At 49.0% G+C, this 23,458-nt stretch overlaps 1 protein-coding gene across 1 annotated transcript in view; it reads right to left on the reverse strand.

Moving 5' to 3' along the window:
* KIAA1755 overlaps positions 1–18,669 on the reverse strand; it is a gene marked incomplete at both ends in the record, with an annotated part of 50,147 nt that extends 31,478 nt beyond the window's left edge. Inside the window, 5 exons of the mRNA XM_079719097.1 lie at positions 1,236–1,433; positions 1,922–3,260; positions 6,739–6,936; positions 18,143–18,309; positions 18,474–18,669. Coding sequence (XP_079575223.1) covers positions 1,236–1,433; positions 1,922–3,260; positions 6,739–6,936; positions 18,143–18,309; positions 18,474–18,669 — 2,098 coding nt within the window. The remainder of the gene's footprint in view (positions 1–1,235; positions 1,434–1,921; positions 3,261–6,738; positions 6,937–18,142; positions 18,310–18,473) is intronic.
* Between the last annotated feature and the right edge of the window lie 4,789 nt (positions 18,670–23,458).

Genomic DNA, 23,458 nt, shown 5'->3' on the forward strand with positions numbered 1-23,458 from the left:
CATGTGCTTCAACAGCGAGGACCAAGAAGATGACAGACAATGCTCCCCAGGAGCTTCAAAATGACAGAGCAATGTCCCCCCAGACGTGTCCTGCAGAGATTTAGAAGTCTATGAAGTAAAACAATTGCAGAACAGTCCGTTCCCAGAAAGCACAGTGGTTTCTCTTGCTGCCAGAACTTTGCACATGCTGTTCCCTCAGCTTGCAACACCATTCGCACCACTTTACATGGATAACACCTACTCATACTACAGGACTGAGCTTCACATTACTTCCTCCACCCCAAGCCTGGGCCAGGGGCCTCATCTGTCTTCCCACAGCCCCCTGTACTGCCCCACAGTCACAATTTTTTTACACTGTATTGTAATAACCTGTTGAATTTTCTCCACCACTAGAATATAGGCCTCCTGAGGGCAGGCTTGGTTCCCTGCTGAATCCTCAGTGCTAAGCCCAGGGCGTGGCACACAGTGGTGCTCAATAAATATTCATTGCAAAGATGAATAAATATTAAACAGGAGTGATAATGCTCTCGGTATTGGATGATGTTAATGCCCAACCAGACCCCTTCATCAGGCCAGGGCACCCATCCCCCAGAGACTGTAATTATTGGCTGTAAATTGGCTTAGAGATGTCCCCTTGTCTGAAGAATTGCCCTCGGCTGAACTGGATCATGGGCTCACCTGCATCCCCATCCCAGGATCAGGCTGCAGATGATGACTGACAGATCCAGGGTACCAAAGTCAGCCCCTGGACCTTAAGATGGAACCATCTCTGTGATGGAATTCATGCTCCAGGAGCCACCCCTCATCCCCCACCCCCCGCCCCGGGGAATCAGGCCACATCCAGGCTTAGCTCCTCCCTTGCCCTGCCCTGCTTCCCTTACCCACTTCCCCTGACAGCAACCCTCAGTAAAATAAATCACTTTTTCACAGATCCCTGTCTTAGGCTCTGCTTCTAGGGAACCTGACCTAAGACATCCACCTTGATGGCCTCGCTGAAAGTAAGGTGGAAGGATGGATGGATGGATGGATTGCTAGAAATTGCTTTAACCTCCTTCATTGGAAACATATGGAACCTGAGTCCCAGGGAGGCTTGATCCAGAACACAGGCCTCTAGGACTTTCCCTGCCTCCCCTCTACCCACCCGCATCTGAGGGTACTCAGGGACCCCAGCCCCATTCCCCATCCCCACAGCTCTCTCCCCTCCACCTCCACTTGCCCCTACAATCCCTGAGGACCTGGCAGGCATGCTATCCTGGAATGGAAGATCTCCATGCTCAGAGCCCCAAACCTGGGCTCAGGCCCTGGGGGCTCCTCATTCAGAGTGGGGCCTTTTTCTGGAGGGCCTGCAGAAGCTTCTGGGAAGCCAGACTTTTCCTCGGTCAGTGGGTCTGAGTCAGCGTCTGGACCAGATGTTTTGGTCTGAGTTGTTCCAGCTGGGGAAAAAAAACAACAAAGAATGTTAAGCAGAAGATGGATTTTCCCAGGGAAAATGTTTTCTCTTTCACATTCTAATAGTAACAGCTTACAATACTGATCTCCTTCTATGGGGCAGGCATTGTGCTAAGCTCCTTACTTCTGGTGTGTCTTTGACCCTCAAAACAACTTGAGGAGGCAGACGAGATCCCCATTGTATAGACAGGGAGACCTGGACTTAGAGAGGTTACGTTCTTGATCAAGGTCACCCAGCCAGTGTGTGGCCAAGCTGGGGTGTAGACTCAGGCCATCTCAACACAATCATAGAACCTTGCTCAATTCCAGGCCCATGAGACCTCACGCCTTTTGACATGCCACCCCATGCTCTAAATCCCTGAGACAGAGACAGCCCAGGTGGGTCTCTGCCCCTGACAGCCTGTGCCGCCTTGTCACCTGATCACATGCAGAGAACAGTTCCCCTGTCCAGCTGAGTGAGTGGGCAACTTACCTTTCCCCAAGCACTTGTCTCGGTTGGGTTTGGGAGAGTAGAGTGAACACAAGACTTTCCAGGGCCCGTCATGCTGGAACGAGGCTTTCTCCTGAGTCACAGGGCCTTGCCTCTGCCACTTTAAGAAAGAGAATTTGAGCCCAGGAGTGGGGGAAGTGTTTTGACACGGCTTGGTCACAGGCTTGGGAAGTCTCCCATTTTCCTGTTGGGTCCTTTCTTCCATCTTGGTTGCAGGGGCTGGAGAAGCAGGAGGGGAAGCTGGGCGCAGCTGGGCAGAGGATGCTTGTTTTGGTCCCGGATTGAACTGGACTATGTTCTCTGAGTCTCCCAGAGGTCCCTGTGTCTTGGAGGGAGCTGGCTCTTCTGAGACACCTGGCCCGAGGCCAGAGGCACAATGCAGTGGGTTTACAAGGACGCTGAGGTAGGGCTCTTGGGGCTGGTGTTCTGAGTCTTGGGTAGGAACTTTATGATTAACCTTTCTCCTCAAGTCCCAAACACAGGGTTTCTCCCCCGAACTTGCTGGCTTCTCACAAGTCCATTTTTCCAAAGAAGGCGCCCCATTGGCCCCTGAGAGAGGCAGTATCCTTTGAGAGAAAGGGATTTCCTTAGTTCCAGATAGCTCCTCCTGTGCCCCAGAAGGAAACCCACTGGGCGTCTCCACCTCCTTACTGGGAGGCCCTCCTCGGTTCTCTTGGGAAAAGTCCAGGAGAGCCACATAATCTCCCTCCAAGTCCTGGCTGGCCACTTCGTCCATCCTGAAGCCCACCTCCCCAGGCCCAGCTTGCTCCACTTTGATGAGTCCTGGATACTTGTCCCCATGTGTCCTGCCCTTGCCCTTGGCCAAACTCTGGGCAAGTAGCACCTGGCTGCCTGGGGACCTGGCCTGGTGCAGCTCTTGGGGGCTGCTCAAATCCAGTGCCTCTAATTGAAGGGATCTCCAGGCTGGGGAGAGGACATTTACTGCTTGGGGTCTGTCATCCACAAACTCTGGGCTGGTTATTTTGGTCCAGGGCACAGGGGCAATCCCATCTTCTGAAGCTACCAGGCAGTTGTGTAGGGGACTGCCCTCAAAGTCACTGTTGATGGCCTCCAGCCAGGCTTGGGTGAAAAGTATAGGGTAGGATGACTCAGGAACAGGCTTCGTGTCCACTGTGTGGAGGTCCACAGAGAGGCACTTGATCATGATGCAGACGGACTGCTCCTCCCGGGGCTCAACTTGGAGGTAGAAGTCACCTTGGCGCAATAACAGGGGATTGAGGGATGCCAGGTGGACCACAACCTCATCCCGCAGGCACAGCGGCCAGCCTTCATGCAGGAAGAGGTGGTGTGAGTAGGGGGTCTACAGAGAGAAGGGGATAGCATCAGAGAATCTGGCCCTGAAAACCCCACCCACGGGTTTGCTTCTTTCCCTCTCCCAGAAGGAACGCTGAATGGGTCGGGGACTCAGGTGAGGCAAGAAAGGTGCCTAGGACACAGCATCCAAGGAGGCCCTACTCTCAGCATCCTGCAAGTCACACAGACCCAAGAGGGAGCGCATCCTTAAATGTTGTGCCTCCCACACCTCCTGCTCACCCTAGTCCTGGCCCTGACCTTGAAAATACTTGCTAGCCTACTGGTCCAAAGGAGAAAAGCTCTGAGTGCCAGGCACCAGTTAGCAAGCACCTTTCCCATGAGGATCGTCCTGCTGGCTCCCTTCTCCTCTCCATCTATCAAAACTTCTCTCAAGCCAGCTCAAGCTAAACCCTCCCCTTTAGGGCCAGGGAGACGTGGCTTCCAAGGTCTGAATCACTAATTTGTGCAAATGACTTAACTTCTTTGAGTCTCAATTTCCCTATTTGCAAATAGGAATAATGATACATAGTGGTATTATTGGGTTGGTATGAGGATTAAGTTAGATTATAAGTACATTTATGTTTTTTTAAAAACCAACACAATGCATAACTTATAATAAGTAGACATTCAATAAATATTATTTCCCTCTCCCTTTGACAATATTTACCTTTTGAAAAGTTGTAGGATTTTCAACCTTTAAAAAAGGTTACTTACTGCCTTTATTCCATTCTCTAATTTGTAAAGTAGAGAGATTACAGAGTGAAGTAGAAACACTACTAAGTGAGAAGATAGGAAATCTGACCCTGCCACGAACTTGCTGGATGGCCCTGAAAAATCATTCTGCTCTTCTGGGTCTGAAAGTCAGACCCAGAATATTTATCTGTTTGTTTATTATTTATTTATTTCCCATTAGCAGTTAACAACACGGCAGGTGAGGCTAAACAATAAAAAAAAAAAATTTTAAACAGAAGGTGCCAGCAATTCTCTATATAGGTAGACGCAGCAAGTCATCCTGGGGCCTCTCCAGGGGGCTGTCAGGGCTGTGCAGACCCAGTGTTCAACAGTGACACCATGTGGCAACAACAGAAACAACAGCTCCACCAGACTGACAACAGGTCTTTCTCTACCTGACTTCTGGAAAAGAGTCTGATCTGATTCCTACAGATTGAATAAGCCCTGGATAATCTCATATATAATTTGGATGTGTATATAGGAGACCTCCAGAGGGTGACACTAAACTTCCTGTTAATTAAGCAGGTGTTTCCTGGAATTATTAATTGGGGAAATAATGTGATCTGACCATACTTGAACCTACCATGTTGCTAAACCAGTTCATTTCAGTTACACTGCAGATTCGGCTGTCTCCAAGAAGCTTCATATCCATAAACCCCACGAGTCTGTGTTACTCCAGCCTTTTCACATGGCCTTCTGCTGTTTACAGCATCCTTTCCGTCACCTTCTCAGTGAACGAGACGAAACAGTCCAGAGGTATTTTGCAAATAGCAAAGCACCATAGAAATGACTGTTACGATCAGCTTATTTGACTCTCAGTAACTCAGTGGTGCAGGCAGTTCAGGAAAGTTCCTCAACTTTACAGATGAGGAAACCTAGGCTAAAGAATTGCCTCATAGTCACACAGCTGAAAAGTAGCAAAAGCGGGACCTGTGCCTAGACTTTCACATTTGGAGTCGGCTGTATCTGTCCTTAGTCCCTCTAGACTTCATTGATGGTGGCTGTCTTTCTGGGTGCTGGTGGTTATAAAGGCAGACTTTGAGGCTGGCACATTCTTATTTCAGAGGGAGAAAGGAGACAGTGGGAAAGTAACAGCCAGCAGCTACTGAGCAATTACTTCATGCCAGGCTCTGGGCTAAGCTGCGTGTATCATCTCGGTGAGGTACATACATCCTGTGTTATTAACATTCCCACTTCCTACATAAGAAAACTGAAGCTCAGAGAGGTGACATAGATCCCCCAACTTCATAGTGATGGAGCCTGGATTTGAACCTGGGGGCATACATTAATCCCATGCTACTACCCCCTGCTCTGAGACGACACGAATTCATCTATAATTATGATTAAAGTTAAAGATAATTGGAAATAAAGAAATCTAAATGTTGTGACCCTTGTCCCTGAAAGAAATGGGGAAAGAGACCGTGCAAATGCAGTTTTAATGGCCAAATAAAGGAAGGAGGCAGTTGTACAGCTTGTCAGGGAGAAGAAATAAGGATGGGGAGGATATGGCTTAAATAATGTCAACATGGATATGTGGAAACTGGCTGCAATGTTTCAGTAAGACTCTTCCTTCTCCTAAAAGAACAGCAAATGTGCATGGAGCTATTTCTGTGTGTCAGGCACTGTGCTAAGTAGCTTAAATGAATGATCTATTTCCTTCCAGTTCCAACCATCTCTAATTCTGGCTCCTAAGCCTGAACTTTTAGCTGCTACATTCAATTTCTTTCTATCACTGAAACGACGCACATGGTCCCTCTGCTTATTTGTCCTCCCGATGTGCCAGGTCCCTGACAGGCATGAGCAACTCAGGAAAGGCTAGTAGGACCTAAGATGCTGTTAGCGATTCTTGACGCTGGGGTGGGCACTGAATAACAGAAGAGTAGGGCAGAGTCAGCAACTCTGTGAAGGGTGTGGGTAAGCTCTAGCAGTGGGCCTCTGAGGCTTTAGTCTCCAAAGGCCTCTCCCCACCCTTTCTTAAAACAGTCTCCACCCTCTGAGCTTAGAGGTAGGCGTATGACTCAAGCGTGGCCAATCCTGGTATCCCATTCCTCTGGCTGCAATAATTGGTCCAAGCATGGACACAGGATTCAAGCCTGGCCAATCCTGGTACCCCATTCCTCTTGCCACAGTGATTGGTCCAAGCAGGGACACAGGAGCCAAGCCTGGCCAATCAGGATCCTTCCTTGTGATTTTCTATCTGCAGCTGATGGGGAGGAGTTCATTTTCCTCTCCAGAGTAGGATTTTGATCCTAGTGCTGCCCTGGGCTCCAGCCTTGAGAAACACCTAGCCTGTAAGAATGATTCTGGCAAGCAGTAGAAGCAGAGACAAGAGACAGAAAGAGTCCTGGAGGAGTCTGATCAGTGGAACATCTCGGGCCTTGGTCCGAATCACCCTGTCCTGGTCTGAGTAAGGATCTGTCATTTGCAGCCAGTGAGTCCTGCCTAAAACACTTTTCTTTCCCCTTTGCCTGAGGAGAGGCCTCCCTGAGATCTGGGTTGAAGGAGTCTCCAGGGAAGAAAGTGAGAGTCCTGATGCCATGAGGGCTCCAGGGAAGGTCTGGGACATTCTCTACTATTTCCATTGAAGCTGCACCACTTCAGCCAAGACAGCCAGACGATGCCAACAATGCCAGTTCCTGGGGGGCCAGAGAACCCACAAGGCTGGCCTCCCTCCCTGTTAGTCAAAGTGCAAACCTCCAGCCCCTGGCCTTCTGGGAGAGCTTGTCCCCTGGTCCCACATCCCTCTGACTTACACAGGCTGCTTCGCGCACTTGTTCACACAGGCGCTTGGCAGGGATCAGGAAATCCAGGAGGAAGTTCAGTCCATCGCCCCGGAAGTCAGAATCCAGGAGACGGAACACCTGACCCAGGATGGTGGGTGCTGTGGCCTCAAAAGGGGGATAGAGGCCTGCCAGGGCATGCTGGATGGCTGCATCCAAGGATGGGGGGTCCTGTGGGGGACAGGAGGAGAGGATGAAAAGTGATAGTAGCAATAATAATAAGGGTAGGGGCCACATCCCCTGACCTTCCTGGCCTCAGATAACTAAGGCTCCTGCTAACTCTGAACTCCTCTGCTACACCCTCCCACTCACACACCCCCTTCAGCCACATTGGCCTTCTTTCCTGTTCTTCAAACATCCCAGGCACAATCCCATCTCAGGGCCTTTGCACTGGCTGTTCCCTCTGCCTAGAATACTCCTCCTTAAGACATCCTCATTCCCTCACCTCCTGCAGATCTTTGCTCAAATGTCATCTGCTGATCCAAGGTGGAGTAGAGAAACAGGGGAAGGCATCCAGGTCAGGGCCAGAGGGAAAGGAGAGGTCAGCATCCCCAAATCTCACCACCTGGCTGACCTGCAGACCTGCAGACCTGCAGAGCTGCAGTTTGAAGCTGAGCCACCAGCGAAGCCCAGCCTAGATGAGACAAGCCCCAGTCCACGTGCAGACGCATGAGTGATAATGAGTGATTGCTGTTTCATACCACTCAGTTGGGGTGGTTTGTTACACAGCAGTAACTAACTGACACAAGTTGATATGATTGATGCGAGCTCCATCTTCATCTATCCAGGATGCCTCCTCTAGATGTTTATGGGGCACAGACCATCAATACATAAATCTAACTCAATACCCTCCTAAGCTTACCCCTCCCCACATCCCTACCTTAGTGATTGCCTCCCCATCCAGTCAGACTCCTAAACCAGAAATCTGCTCATCATCCCGCCCCTTCCTCCTGCCTCCCCTGCCCACAGACAACCCTCAGCCACATCCTATACAGTCTTCTCGCCTCCATCAGCTCACCAACCCACTCTCTCTGCTCTGTTCGCCTGCCCCGCCCAGATCCAGGCCCCCGTCACCTCTTCCACTGAATCACCTCCTCACTGGTTTCCCATCTCTAGTCTCCCTCCTCTCCAGCATTTCTCCACCAGGACCCCAGGGTGATCTTTCTCAAATGCAAATCTGGCCTTGTCAGTCTCCTGCTCAAAGGTTCGCCACTGCCTTCAAAAAGCACCTGGCCTCACCTCCAGCCTCACTGCTCTCCCTAGGCTTCTGCCACTATGACACACACGTTCCCTCCCTTGCCTCCAGGACTTTGCACATGCTGTTCCTTCCTCCAGGGATGCCTTCTACTTCCATTCCCACCAGGCTAACTCCCCGTTCTGCAAGATCCAGGTCAGCCCTCGTCTATTCTAGGAGATTTTCTCTGATCTCCCACTCCCACCCTAGCTGGGTCAGGTGTCCCCATTTCTGGGCTCCCATGGCAAATCCCACACTGATTTTTGTCTCCCTCAGTGGACCCAGGGCTCCCTGAGGACAGGAGTGGTAAGCAGAATAATGCTCCCCCAGCCACCCAATGCCCACATCCTAATCTCTGGAACCTTACATGGCAAAGAGGAATTAAGGTTGCAGATGGAATAAAAGTTGCTAGTCAGCTGGCCTTAGAGTAGAGAGATATCCTGGATTATCCAAGTGAGTCCAATCCAATCACGTGTCCTCAAAAGTAGAAGAGAATGCAGAAGGGGCGAGAGTCAGAAGGAAAGGTGACTGTGGAAGAAGCATCAGAGAGAGGCAATGATGCTGGCTTTGAAAACGGAGGCAAAGCCAAGGAATGTGGGCGACTCCTGGAAGCTGGGAAAGGCAGACAGATTCTCACTGAGAGTCTCCAGAAAAGAATGCAGCCCATCAACACCTTGATTTGAGCCCAGCGAGGCCCACATTGGACAGCTGATCTGTAGAGCTGCAAGATGACACATTTATGCTGCTGTAAGCTACTAAATTTGTGGTCGTTAATTTCAGCAGCAATGGAAACTAACACAGCCGGCACTGACTCCTATTCTTCTAGGGTTTTCAGTGCCTGGCACAATATAGGTGCTCAGTAATGTGGAAGGAAAAATAAAGTGTCCCTCTCTGGACCACACCTTTTCCATCTGTAAAATAGGCAAGTGGGACAAGGCCAGAGGGTCCCAACCAGGTATGGTACTAGGATCCAAGGGTTGTGATTTTCGACTCTTAAAAAAGCCTGATGAAAGCCATTCTGGTTGCCCCAGACTGGCTGCAAGTTCTGAGTCTATGTATCGCTGAAGGATGTAAAGGAAGATGAGAATAAACAAGAATCCAGCATAAAGGGAGCTTATTTAGAACAGAAAAATCACTTTTATAAATGAGGCCCCTGGAGACAGGGAAATAAAATAAAGACTTTGAGGGAGAGGAAGAGAGCATGTCTCCATCCCAGAAAGATTCTAATGCCAGGAGGCCGTAAAATAGGAGACGCTAGCCCAGGGCATTTAGACAAATGTTGGTGTCACTGCTGTGTCCCCAGCACCCACACAGAGCTGAGCACAAGGTGGGCCCTCCATCGCTATCTATAGAATGAATATATGAATGAAGGAATGAATGAATGTCTACAGCCCCCATTCTGAAGGAAAAAGGGTCCTGGCACCATCATTGGTAAGTCCAGAGGGGACACACACACACACACACACACACAAGTGTACAAGCTGAGGAGGGGCTACTTTCACATTGAAGTCGGGGTGCGAGTTCAATTTGGCAGAACAGGGAAAGGCTCATCTGGCCTCGTGACCTCTGCCAATGCCTCACCTCCCTCCAAGCAAGGCCAAACCCCAAGCATGCCCAATACCACCTCCCCTCCCCGACCATGTAATACTGAGGACAGCAGTGAGGACACGAAGTTGGGGGACCCCATCTGACATCTCTGACATCCGTGAATACATAGACACACTAAGTCAGTTAGGCCAATACCCCTCCCCTGCCACATCCCTCCCCTCTCCTAGGTTCTACTTCACTGTGCTGCCTTGAGTAATCGTTTTCCCTCTCTGGGCCTCTTTCCTCGTGTGCACATGGAGTTGGGCTAGCTGTATTTTGTTTTGTTTTTGGAAATTTAATCATTCACTGTCACCTTCATGAATGTTAGCATAGCTGAATACCTTTTGTACTATTATCACTTACTGGTTTTCCCCAAATCCACTTACTTTAAAAAATGTACATAATTGCATTTTAAGTGGAGACTCTATGTCACCATACTGGTTATGAGAATGTGGCCAGACTGCCCGAGTTCAAATTCTGGCTCTGCCACTTACTGGTCATGTGACCTGGCAAGTTACTTGCCCCTCTCTGCTTTAGTTTCCTTTTTTTTTTTTTTTTTTTTGCGGTACGCGGGCCTCTCACCGCTGTGGCCTCTCCTGTTGCGGAGCACAGTCTCCGGACGCGCAGGCTCAGCAGCCATGGCTCACGGGCCCAGCCTCTCCGCAGCATGCGGGATCCTCCCGGACCGGGGCACGAACCCGCGTCCCCTGCATCGGCAGGCAGACTCTCAACCACTGCGCCACCAGGGAAGACCGAGTTTCCTTATCTTTAAACCTGGAGATTGGGACTTCCCTGGTGGTCCAGCGGTTAATACTCCACACTCCCAATGCAGGGGGCCCAGGTTTGATCCCTGGTCAGGGACCTAGATCCTGCACGCTGCAACTAAGACCCAGCGCAGCCAAATAAATACATAAAACAAAACAAAGAAAAACCTGGAGACTGTCATTGTACCTGTCTTAAAGAGTTGAGTGAGGTTGAATGAGAGAATACATGTAGATTCTCTGCACAGGACTAGCACTTAGTAGGTGCTCTTTAAACAACAGCCATCACTTCTATTTTTGTAGTCAGATTATAGTTACTGTTATATGGATATCACTACTTTAAGTGGAAAAATCAGTATCAATTGGCATAAATAGAATGTAACTCCAAAAATAAATCAATGATGCATTGGGTGGTTTTTATATTATTTTATTTATTTAAATATATATATTTATATTTTTAAAATTTATTTAAATATATATTTTTATATTTCTTCATAAGTATATTTATATGTATGATTATAATAGCTATGTATATATTTATATAATTTAATATAGAACTATAAAATAATTACACATTTATTATATAAAATCTATTTTTACCATTCAATTTCTAGAAAAATAAACTATTTTTAAAAGAAAAAGTGATGGATAAATAACAAGGTCCTACTGTATAGCACAGAGAACTATATTCAATATCCTATGGTAAACCATAATGGAAAAGAATATCAAAAGATGTGTACATATGTATAACTGCACCACTCTGCTGTACAGCAGAAATTAACACAACCTTGTAAATCAACTATACTTCAGTAAAAAAAAATATTGACAAGAAAAAGTAAACAATGAAAAGAAATACTGCCATTAAATTCTAGGGACATCTGGTGATCTCCTGAAAGTGAAGACATCTCTCTTTCTTCCAAAAGGAGATTGCCACACCCTAGAAAGGTGTTAAAGACATCTTTTCACCAGAGGGAGACTTTCTCCCTGGGTCCTCAGAAGATCAGAGGAAAGTTCAAAAGAGACTGATTCTCACCACACGATTCCGTGTTATTTAGTTTTGGTCTGTGACCACCTGTGTCTCAACTTTGGTCTGCATTCCAACTTCTGGAAAACAGTGACCTGCCTCAGTTTCCCCATCTGTAAATGGGGATTCTAGTTCCCATCCTGCCTTGCTCAGATGACTATTCTGGAGATAGAAGGGGATAACAGATATAGGAGTCTTAAGAAAAGTAAAGTTGTTGCTGCTGTTGTTTTTGCTGTTGTTATTTATTTTTACTCATCCCGTCGGACAAAGCTCAAGTCTCAGCCTCTGTTTGAAGACATCTTTCCCCTCCTGGTCCCTTCCTGAATCCACAAGGGTCACCCCCATAATAATGACAGTTTCTAGGTGCCTGCGATTCACCAGGCCCTCTACTCACATTCTCTTTCTTGGCCACACAACCATCCTAGGGGCAAAGTAGGAACATCCCATTCTGCAGATAAAGAAACTAAGACTCTTTATCTGGTCCAAGATCACAGAGAAGGGGAGAAAGACAGAGCCAGGATCCAACGCAGGTCTGGACGGGTCAAGTCTACCCTCTGCCTCTGTCCCTGGGTGTCTGCCTTGGGGCCACCACCAGCCACCAGCCTTGGAGGCGGCCTTCCCAGCTGTCTATCCTGCACTGTTTCAAGTGGGGCCCAATAATGATGTTTGCCTCTCACAGACCAAGGCTTGCAGCCTGGAACGCCTTGGCTTTCACACACTGGCTCAGCGGGCCGCACACTGTAACCATATAAGGGGCAGCCAGTAAAAAGGAAGAATGTTCCAAGTCAACGGGACTCCGAGCTCTTGGCCAGAGCATTACCTGCTACAGGCCTGAGCCCCAGGGGCTCAAAAGCTGTCCAAGTATTGGGGGAAGCACACGGTGACAAGGCCCAGGCGGCTGCAGGGAGGAAAGCTGGCTACTCTCCACTCAAAATCAAACAGGCAGCCTAGCCTGGGACCACAGGAACCCAAACACCATCGGCCAGACGTGGGCCCCTCAAAATGATTTCCGTGAAACTTAATCGACATGTTTCCATTTCTCCCCCATAAGCGTAGCCCAGCCGGGCCTTTAACTGTTCCTCGACAGGAGCTGAGGCAGGAGACGGTGTGAGCTGAGAAAGAAGAGGGTGTCACAGGCCAGAGCCAGTCTGAAGCCCTTCAGCCCCCTTCCCTGCGACTCAGGGCCAGAGACAGAGCCCACCAAGGGGGCTGGCACCTATATGATGCTCACAGACCTTCTGGACTGACCCAAGGAACCTTGTATGGTACCAAAGGACACAGAAGAGTGTCTGTTCCCAGCAGTCCTGTCTGGGCAAAGGAGGAGTAGAAGTACAGGTGTTTGTAAATTTCTGATCAATGTCTTTGCAATGAGCCTCTATTATTATTGTGATCTTAAGCCTTATCAAGTAAAATAAACAAGTATAAAGTGCATAGGTTGATGCATTTTTACCTCTGTATGTACCCTTGGAACCACTACCCAGATGGACAGACAAGATTTCCACCACCCCAGAAAGAAGCCCCCTCCAAAGCCAAGCCCCCAGTCCAGCAGTAACTACTCTTCTGACCATTGGAATTTTTAAAAAAATTCCCATGCAGTGTGATCTCCACTGTGTAAAAATGTGTGTAAGCCGTGAGGCCATGAAATAAAGTGTTAACTGCAGTTACCCCTGAGGGCTGTGAGGGACAGGGGCCTTGTAAGTCACAGTTTTAATTTTCCTCATAGTTGCTGGATTTTCCAAACGTTCAGTTAACAGACTGTGGAGCTCTTATAATTGGGGGTGGGGATATAAAAGTGTGATTGTGTGTGTGTGTTTTTAAGTCTGGTTCCCTTTTTAAATGGTCTCACCAGATGCTGTTAGTTGGGCCTTCTGAGAGGTGGGCTGAACTCTTCTTAAAGGTCCAGATTTATCCATTTACTCCAACAGGCAAAAATTTTAGCATCACTCAGCATCGACACCTCCCAGCTTGGGAAGAGAGAGAACTAAGAAAAGCTGAGGTAGGCAGTGTCCGAGGGCTACTACCTTCAACCCCTGTTCTCCTCCGTGGCAGAAACGCCTAGGAAAGGTGAGATTCCACCTTTGACTCACTGGGTTATCTTAGCCTCAGTTTCCCCATCTGTAAAATGGGACCATTGGGCTTATCTATCTCTAAGGGTCCTTCCAAGTGGGGCCATTCTAGAATTCAAGGTACAATCAGGTTCAGGAAGGTTTGGAGCTGGGATGGCTCCCAAATGGGATCAGTTAACCCACAGTTGGTGAGAAAGTTAACAAAGGTCTGTCTCATCCATCTCCCTATTCAGGTCCAGGGAGGGTCTAAACCAGCAGCCACAAATACAAATGCCTACAGGGTCCTGAGAGTTGACATGGAAGACAGAATTGGTCCAAGTGTGAGAAAATAACCCCTCTAGCCCCTTGGTAAGTGGCCCCTGACAGTCGGCCTCAGTGTCAGGGAAACAATAGGGAGTGGTGGGGCCTGGGGCACACACCGCATCTCATCAGCTCCAGCCAAGAGTTGTTTTTGCCCAGCATTGCCAGGTCTATTGAAATTTTAGTAAAACCTCCCAAAATTTTAAAGGTTGGCCAAACCAAACACATCTGTAAGCCAGATGCAGCCCAGTGGGTGTCAAGCTGCGACCACAAGGCTCAATACCAGGGGCCCTCCTCTTGAACTTCTCCAGGCTGGAGAGTCTAAACCCAGCGTTCTGTTGCTCTGGCTGCCAGGAAGTTATTGCTCACATCCAACTAAAGCTTCTCCTGCTTTAAATCCTTTTTTGTGTGGGTGGAAGTATGAGTGAGAATTGGCTCCTTAATAAAACCTTTCAGAAACTGGAAAAACAACCCAGATGCAGTGAACTGAGAAACAAGTGGGCGTTAGATGACCCACATTCAAGTCCAGCTTTGTTATGTATCATCTGTGTGACCTTGAGCAAGTCAGTTCACCTCTCTGGGCCTTAGTTTTGTGTTTGTTCCTTTCCCTCTTATCCCCTTTGCCTCTGCCGTGGGGTTCACCATCCCCCACCTAAACCACATAAGGATAATAACAATTTTACTAGAGCTTCTTCTTACTGAGCAAGGCTTCTGTGACATGCCTTATCCTAAGAACTTTTTGTACATTCTTTTATTTCATCTTCCCAACAACTCTATGGGATGGGTATATTTATTCCCATTTTACAGATTAAGAAACTGAGCCCAAGTATATGGTAGAGCTGGGGTATGAACCTGCCCACATAACTCCCATTTCCTCTGCCTCTTCCCCAGGCTCTCTGCCACCAGGCCAGGCTCCCCTTTGGCCACGACAATAGCCTTTCTAACACACAGATCCAACTGTGACCCTCTACTGCTCAACGATCTTGAGTGGCTCCCCATTGCCTGAGCTACTCAGCCTGGCATCAGTGGCCCATCAATCTACACCCAGCATACCCTTCCTATGTCTAATACACACAACACTGTAGCTCGGGGCTTCCCGAAGACCCATGCGTCGCATTCATGAGTTTTTCTTGCTGTTCACCTAACCTAATTTATTGTTTCCTTAATATTAATTATTTACTTCATTTTAGTCTTTTTGTCACTTCATTTTCAACTTAAATTTATTTGTATTTATTATCATGTGATTGTGCTGTTTAAATCACTTCCTAACACCCATTAAGATGAAAAGCTATATAAAATATGTTCATCTAAGTGCCATCAAAAGTCTCCCCTCCTAGGACCCTTGGTGGGTTCCTCACTTTGGGAAGCACTGCCTGAACTCTCACTCACCCCTCTCCAGACTGGGTGAGCTCCTTCCCACCCTTCAGAGCCCTGCTCGACCCACATCTCTTTTTCATGATACATGTGCTTCTAGGCAAAGGGATAGACTCCCACTACCCATCATACAGCACAGAATTCTCAGTGAATGGTCTGCCTTCACCAGGGACTGCAAGCCCCCCAGGCAGGGAGCAGGGCTGACTCATCTCCAGGCCCTGATCCTTACACAGGGCCTGGCACACAGTAGGTACTTTGGGGGACCACCATCAGGTAAGTACTTTGGCAATGCTGAATGAACTGAATTGGACTCAATCAGTTTTTCTCAAAGCATGTGATGGGATCACAGGTGGCCCACAAGACGATGTGGGGCGGACACGAACCTGACGTGAAATCACAGTAAGAAAGTTACTCCAATTCTCTCCCAGTCCTCTTGATGACACCAAAGAGAAAGTTCAGTGCCAGTATATCTTTTTTTTTTTTTTTTTGCGGTACGCGGGCCTCTCACTGTTGTGGCCTCTCCCGTTGTGGAGCACAGGCTCTGGAGGCGCAGTCTCAGCGGCCATGGCTCAGCGGCCATGGCTCACAGGCCCAGCCTCTCTGCGGCATGTGGGATCTTCCTGGACCGGGGCACGAACCTGCGTCCCCTGCCTTGGCAGGCGGACTCTCAACCACTGCACCACCAGGGAAGCCCCAGTGCCAGTATACCTTGGACACCTCTCAGACACTTAGTTATTACTCCTTTTAAGAAAAAGAAAATCATCCTCAGGCTTAGAATCATCCATAGCCAACCTGATGGAGCCAGAATTTTCTAACATATATTTGCCTTCATTGTATGTATTTTGACAGTTACTTTCTATTTATGACAATGAATACTGATTTTTCATGGTCATGATATAAAATTTTCTATTTAAATATATTTTTCAGTTTATAAAGTAAGTTGATTTAAAGAAAAATATTAAGCAAATAATAAGTAGTAAATTTTATAATTTTTTTATAATACCTTATCCAGTAAGTGGATATGCAAAATTTGTTATGACAATACTGAAACTTCAGAAATGTGGGATGGGATAAACCCTACATCCCCCTGTCATAAGATGCTCTGACCTTGGGCTGCACCAGAACACTAAATAGCCATTAATCAAATTGCCCCACAAACATTACAACTGTGATGGGTACCATGAAGGAGAGGTATACAGCATGCTAGAGTGAAAGTCAGGGGACTCGGGAAAGGTTTTCCTGAGGAGGTGACATTTGGGTGGAGATTCACAGGATGAACAGGAATTCATTAGGGGAAGGTGCTCCACTTAGCAGGAACAGGATGTGCAAAGGCCCTGTGGCAGGAGGGAGCACGAAACACAAGAGGCTCTGAACCAAAGTCAGAGTGGCTGGAGTATAGAGGTGAAGCCAGAGAGATGGGCAGGTGACAACCTTTAATATTTAAAGACAAAGGTGGGAGGAAAACTTGTCCCTCACTCCCATTCAGAAAAGAGTTGTTCACCCTTTGAGAGGAGCCACCCAGTGCCTGACCCTTGATCTGAGGGGTCTGGGGTTCAGCGAGGAATTTCTGGATTCGAAAACTAATAATTGGGCTAAGTCTGAAGCCAGGCAAAGTTTGGCAAACACCACCTGGTGCAGGTGGCTCTGGGGTGGCCATGACAGCCGAGTCACGTTCAGAATTCAGGCTGTCCGAACTGCCACTTCCTGGTAGAGTGACCTTGGGCAGCCAGTTAAGTTCCCAGAGCCTTGGGTCTCCATCTGTGGAGTGGAGACACCAGCAGGTTTACTGTTAGAGTAGGTGTGAGTTACGTGATCTCCCGCATGTAAACTGCCCTGCTCAGAGCCTTGCCTGTGGTGAGAGGTGAATAACCATTAGCTTATGATGATTACTGCCAAACAGCTCCAAGAGTGACGTGTGTGTACACCTGCCCTGCAGTACATGGATTTAGGAGCCTGGTTTTGTAGTATGTCTGTAGTATGTATGCAGGTGTATGCTCATATTCCAGCAATCTGGGAGAGCAGGTGGACACGGCTCGTGTGTGAGAGGGCACGTGTATTCAGCCGTGTGAGTCAGTGGGAGAATGTTTGGTTGCTCTCTGTGTGTATGTGTGAACATGTCTGTAGAGAATTCTGCGTGTGCACAAATTCAACCGACACAAATTCAACCTGGTCAATCACAGTCAAGGGGCTAAAGCCCTGACCTGTCCCCACAGCCCTGTTCCAAATCCCTACTCTCCTGTGAACCGGCCTGGGGCTCCTCGGCCTGGCTGGAGCTGGGCTGAGATTCCCTGCTAACAGGCTTTTCTTTCATTTTCTGTTACCAGATATTGACACAAACACAAACACACAACACCGCAGCCTTCTTGAGGTGCCAGCCCAGGAAGACACGGTGTGGGGTATTGCCCTCTGTCCTCCCCCTCCCCTAGGCCTACCGCGCCACCCAGTTCCCATGGGAGCACCTCATGTTGGGCCAATGTGCAGATCTGACACTGCTGCCCTGAGTTTAAAGGAGCAACAACACCCCAAGTTCTGGTGAGCAATTCCCTTCTCTCCACTCTGTACCCTAACCCTCCTTGCCCTGTGCTGCCTGACTGGGCTGAGAGGGGACTTTAACCCCCAACCCCATCCAAACTCGTGTGGCAACAGTGGGCATATCTGACCCTCAGCCCCAAGTCTGAAATGCAACACCGCCTCAAGTTTGTCCAAGGCCCAGAGGTAGGTTTCCAGCTCTGATCTGTGCTATGGGATGGGGCAGTATCAAAGTTTACCAGACATGCAATCTTATTCCATCCACTTCACACATGGACAAATGGCGAGGACATCGTTGCCAGAGATGGATTCCTGCACCCTCCACCCCTCCCCTGCTGGTGGAGGCAGTTAAGCACAGACCCCCAGCCAGGAACTGAGGGTTGTCTCAGTGTCAAAGGTAGGGGGTCTGCCCTGGACACCCCCTCGAGGGCTGTGCCCCATCAAAAGGGGACAGGGCAAGGTGGTCCAGGCCTTGGCAGGCGTTACCATGGTGACGGGGTACAAGCGGTGGCGGCGGCGGCGGCGGCTGCTTCTCTCCTGGGCGACGGCTCACTGGGTCCGGTCCGCGCGTCGGTCTGTCCGGTGCAGCCCCCGGCCCCCCGCCTAGCCCTGGAGCGGGCGGAGCGGGCTGGCCCTGGGCGCCGACCCCTGCCTCATCTTCGAAGGGAGCTGGGGAGACGGTGAGAGAGACAGAGAGAAGGGGTGCGGGAGAGACGCGCGGAGACCGAGACTGGAGACAGGGAGAGACTGGAAGAGCAGCGGGCGGCGCCAGCCGGGCCATCACCGAGGGCGGCCGCAGGGGCGGGGCGGGCGGGGCGGGAGCTGCTCCCTGCGTGGGACCCGGCGGCGGCCAATGGCCGCCCCTACGAGCCGGCGCCTTTCTCCCACCCCGCCCGCCGCGGCGTGTGATGAGAACCAGACGCCCCCCTCCCGGCCCAGGACCGCGCGGCTGCCAAGGGGAACTCGAGCCGGCGCTGCTCCTCTCTCCTTCCCCGCACTCCCGCCTCCCTTGTCTCGCAGCCCGCCCATCCCCGGGAAGCGCCCATTTCACAGAGCGAGGCTCCAGCGCAGTCCAGACACTGGGTGAAGCGCGTACTGACTTCGGATTCAGAACAGGGGTCGAATCTCTTCCTCATGCATTTGCCCGTTGGGGCATTCCAGCAAGTCACGAACTCTCCTAAGTCTCAGTTTCCTCATCTGTAAGATGGGGATGCTGATGGTGATGGTGATGATGGTGATGATAGTACCTGCCTCTTAGATTTGGTGGTGAGGAGTAAGCATATGTCCCAACGCCCTTCCCCTGTGAAGCCCACCTGCATACACCCCACCAGTACCACCCAACTCGTGGCTTAGAGATGATGGCGGCTGTTTGTGAGTTCTGGTCTTGTTTCTTTCAAATAGTGACTGGCTGTGTGACTGTGGCCAAGCCATCGCTCCCTGCTAGGCCTCAGCTTTGGAGGGAGACTGGGAAACTAGATGATAACTAAAGTTATTTCTGGTTGGATGACTCTCGGATTCACCCATTACTTTATCAAACATTGTACCAAGCACTGAGCCAGGGCAAGACAGAGCCCCTGCCCTCAGATAATGTACAACCTAGTGGGGAAGATTGGCAAGAAACAGAAAAACAGAAAAAAGTAATACCTGAGTGTGGGAACTGCTAATAAGGAAACAGACAAATGTTAGCATTGGACACAGTAGGGGGATCAGCCTAGAGCTGGTGGTCTAGGAAGGAGGAGAGAAGCCTAGATCTAAAGGGGGAAGGAATTAGGTGAAGAGTGGGGGGTGGGGTGGGGGGGAGAATCAGAGTTCCAGGCAAAAAAAAAAAAAGCATGTACAAAGGACCTGAGGTGGTACTAAGCTTAAAAAAATTGGGAGTAGGGCTTCCCTGGTGGCGCAGAGAGTCCGCCTGCCGATGCAGGGGACACGGGTTCGTGCCCCGGTCCGGGAAGATCCCACATGCCGCGGAGCGGCTGGGCCTGTGAGCCATGGCTGCTGAGCCTGTGCGTCCGGAGCCTGTGCTCCGCAATGGGAGAGGCCACAACGGTGAGAGGCCCACGTACCGCAAAAAAAAAAAAAAAAAAAAGGGAGTAAGTGAAGAACTGAAACAGAGTATAGTAGTAAGGGTTTAAGTTCAAAGTCCAAGCAACATTCACAGCCCATCTCCCAACCCTCATAGGTTAACCAGTCTTTTAGCAGATAGAACCCGAGCTAGGAGCCATTCCATCTTGCTATGTAGCTTTCAACAAGTCCCTTCACATCCCTGGACCTCCATTGGTTCATTGTTAATTCGGGACTAAGAATCCCCACTAGCTCCACCGTGCCATTCAGCCTGGGGGAATCCCTCGATGGTATGTATTCAGCAATCAAATAAACCCTCTCCAACCTGCAAGAGCCGGTCTGGATGGTTTTGGTGTCACTACTCCAGACCCGAGTTTTCGAGAGAACAGACTTGTTGATGTCAGGTGCAGAATTCCGCTGGGAGTTGGGGGGATCGTAACTTGGAGGTTCTAGAGTTCCAGCTTTGCAGTGAGACAGAATTGACATGACATCTAGTGTTCTGGGTTTGCAGGCAGCAGGACTGACTGTGAGTTAGGCAGAGAAATGCAGGACTGGTGGAGTATCGGGTGCTCACAGAATCAGTGAGAAGGCTTGGGTCCATCCTCTGAAAAGCACAAGATAAGTGAGATGCTCCAGGAGTCTCATGGGCAGGAATGAGTTGTAAACCCTTGATGACCGATGGAATTACATCAAGACAGACAAACACACCAAAGTAGAACTTTCCTTGTGTCAGATACTTCTCTAAGTGTGTAATACGGAGTTATGATGAAGATTCTATTGTTGTCCTCATTTTGCAGATGAAGAAAAAAAATGAGGCACAGAGAGGTTATGTAGCTTGCCTAAAGTTGGATAGGAGTTAACTGTGGAGTCCAAAATTGAACAAGCCTATCCATTTCTAGAAATGATGGTACAAACTACCTTCCTGTGCTACCACAATGAATCCCAAGCTATGCGTCTCTCCTTGACAGGTTCAAAGACTTAAAAGAGCGATGCTCATTGGGCCATGTGCCCAAGGTTCCACTAACCCTGAACATATCAGGAACAGCTGGTCATCCAAAAGGAAATTAGGTTGCGTATGAAGGGTGGGAATGGATCTGAAATTGCATATAAACCACAAGTTCTCATTATAAAGTCCATTCCTTGGGTCTCTTGACATTCTTTGCAACTTTATTACTATTACATGTTCTTCCAAAAATACTTTCTACTTAGATGGTTCAATTCCACATCCAACCAAAGATATACACACACATACATATCCATACACCCTTGGCCTCATATTGTGTGTGACCTCAAAAAAGTTCACCTTCCTGAGCCTCAGCTTCATCCTTTGTAAGCCAGAGAGAATAATATTTACTACCTCATAGGATCATGGTGGGGATTAAGTAAATTAATGAGTGTAAGGTGCTTTGCACTGTGTCTGGTACACAGCAGAATTAATATACAACACATAAAATGGTGGTGTTTGTGTTAGGGACGAATGGTTGTGAAATCAGCCTCTAAATACAAGAATTTAACTGCTGGATTGGATTTGGTTCATCTCTCAGGAAATTTCCAAAGGATTTTCCAAGGACTATTCAAGTATTCATTTCCTCTCTCTTTGGTAAATGAATAACTGAATCTTGCTCCAATTGCTACACTGAATTTGGAGAAATAACAAAATCCATCACCGGTCTTACGTATGGTAGAGTGGAGAAAACCGGGAAGGGATGTGGAAATGGGCTCTGCTACTGATGTGCTGAGTAGCCTTGCACAGATTGAGGCCACAGTATCCTCAGCATAAAATGGAGGTTATAATCCTCTCCTCATGAGATTTTAGTGAGAATCCAATGAGATAATGCATTGAAAGGGCTTCACACAGTGCCTGGCATATAATAGGTCCCTGGCAAGTGGCAGCTCTACCTATGATTCTGAGATTCCGAGGGCCAGATGCCAGGACATCTCATCAGGGGACAGTCTTACTTGGGGGAAGACAGCTGCCTGATTTTTAAAAAATGTCATGTGGGGGGGGGGGCTTCCACGGTGGCGCAGTGGTTGAGAGTCCGCCTGCCGACGCAGGGGACGCGGGTTCGTGCCCCGGTCCGCGAAGACCCCACATGCCGCGGAGCGGCTGGGCCCGTGAGCCATGGCCGCTGAGCCTGCGCGTCCGGAACCTGTGCTGCACAACGGGAGAGGCCACAACAGTGAGAGGCCCGCGCACCGCAAAAAAAAAAAAAAAAAAAAAAAAAAATGTCATGGGGTTCAGAATTTATTCATTCAATAAATACTTATTTGTTCCTACTATCAGGATAGCAAATACTTAGCACAACACGTGTGTACATTCACCCCTCTCCTACCCACAGTAGACATCATTAATCAATTGTGGAACTTCCTGCTGAACCTAAAAGCAGCCTCAGAATCCTCCTCAACACAGAGCCCAGGCAGCTGCTACCAATCAATATGAGCTGGCATTACAGACAAGGCTTATTTACCATCTGTGGTCCCTAATGTACAAGGAAGATTGACACTGGAGAAGACACAGGCTCTGCAGACAGAAGGCTTGGGTTTGAATCTAGCCCCCTACACACCCTTCTTAACATGAGTAGGTTCCAAGGTATTGTATCAGCCATGGAGTGTGCCACTCACATGTCCCTTCAACAGAAAGCCTGCTGCAGGAAGTTCGGTGAGCTGTGGATGACTCAGGATACAGCTTGTGGCTGAGGCCACATGCTTCCTGGACAGCCCCTGGTTGAGCACCCTGTGTCCAAGGGTTTGCCCCTTCTGCCTGATATGGGACTCTTCTATAAACAGCCTCTGTGCCAGAGCTCCCCACTGGGCTGGCTGAGGCTTCCTCAGTGCTCTAGCACAGGTTGAAGTTCTCTCTACCCAATCCTCCTTTCCTCCCCCTTTCCTTTCCCAGATGTCGAACCTGTGGCATGGTTTGAAGGCTCTTCCTTGACTCTCCCTGCTCCCTCTCCCCTTTATCCTCCTCACAAGCATCACCCCCAATGAATCTCTTGCACTTCTAACTCTGTCTCTGGCTTCTGTTTCTCAGAGGCTGCAACTAACACAGCACTGAGCTGCGTAAGTCTGGGCTGGAAAGGAGTGATTTGTTCCTCTTCTCTGATGGTGACAGTAGGGAGTGGCACAGAGATGATTGTGAGGGCTGGGGGCCAAGAGCGACTGAGAACAGGGAGGCTGAAGGGCACAGTAACATAACCCATGGCCTCCCCTGGATGAAATTGGCCTTACCCATCAAGGACTCTTGATTGTAAATGACAGAAGTTCAACTCAACCTAGCTTAAATAAAAAAGGGATTTAGGGTCTTAAAAGTGAGAACTGGTGCCAGAGCTCTGTCATCATTCTTCTGGTGGTTTTTTCCCTGCGGCCAAGGAAGAAGGCCTCCAGGAACTCCAGGCTTACTCAGGTCCTAGTACAATGACAAGAAGTTTTTACCCCTACATCTATATACTAATTCTAGGGAAGATCCTGATTGGCCTTGCTTGGGTCACATGTCTATTCCTGAACCAATCACTATGGTCAGGGTAACAAGGATAAACTGATTGGCCAGAATAGATTTTGTGCCCACCCCTCAGGTGGGAACACATGGTGGTAGCTCTACCAGGACTGCATGGAGTGGGGAGAACTTCTTGAAGAAACCAGAAGGAGGGAGATGGAAATGCAGGTTAAGCCAACAAAAGCTTTGATGATCATTGCCCACTTCATAAATAGTAGGAAGAAAAAAGACAGAAAAGACATGGCTTTCTCCCTCAGTGACCTT

The sequence above is a fragment of the Hyperoodon ampullatus genome (genome assembly GCF_949752795.1).
Source record: "Hyperoodon ampullatus genome assembly, chromosome: 14".
NCBI classification, from domain to species: domain Eukaryota; kingdom Metazoa; phylum Chordata; class Mammalia; order Artiodactyla; family Ziphiidae; genus Hyperoodon; species Hyperoodon ampullatus.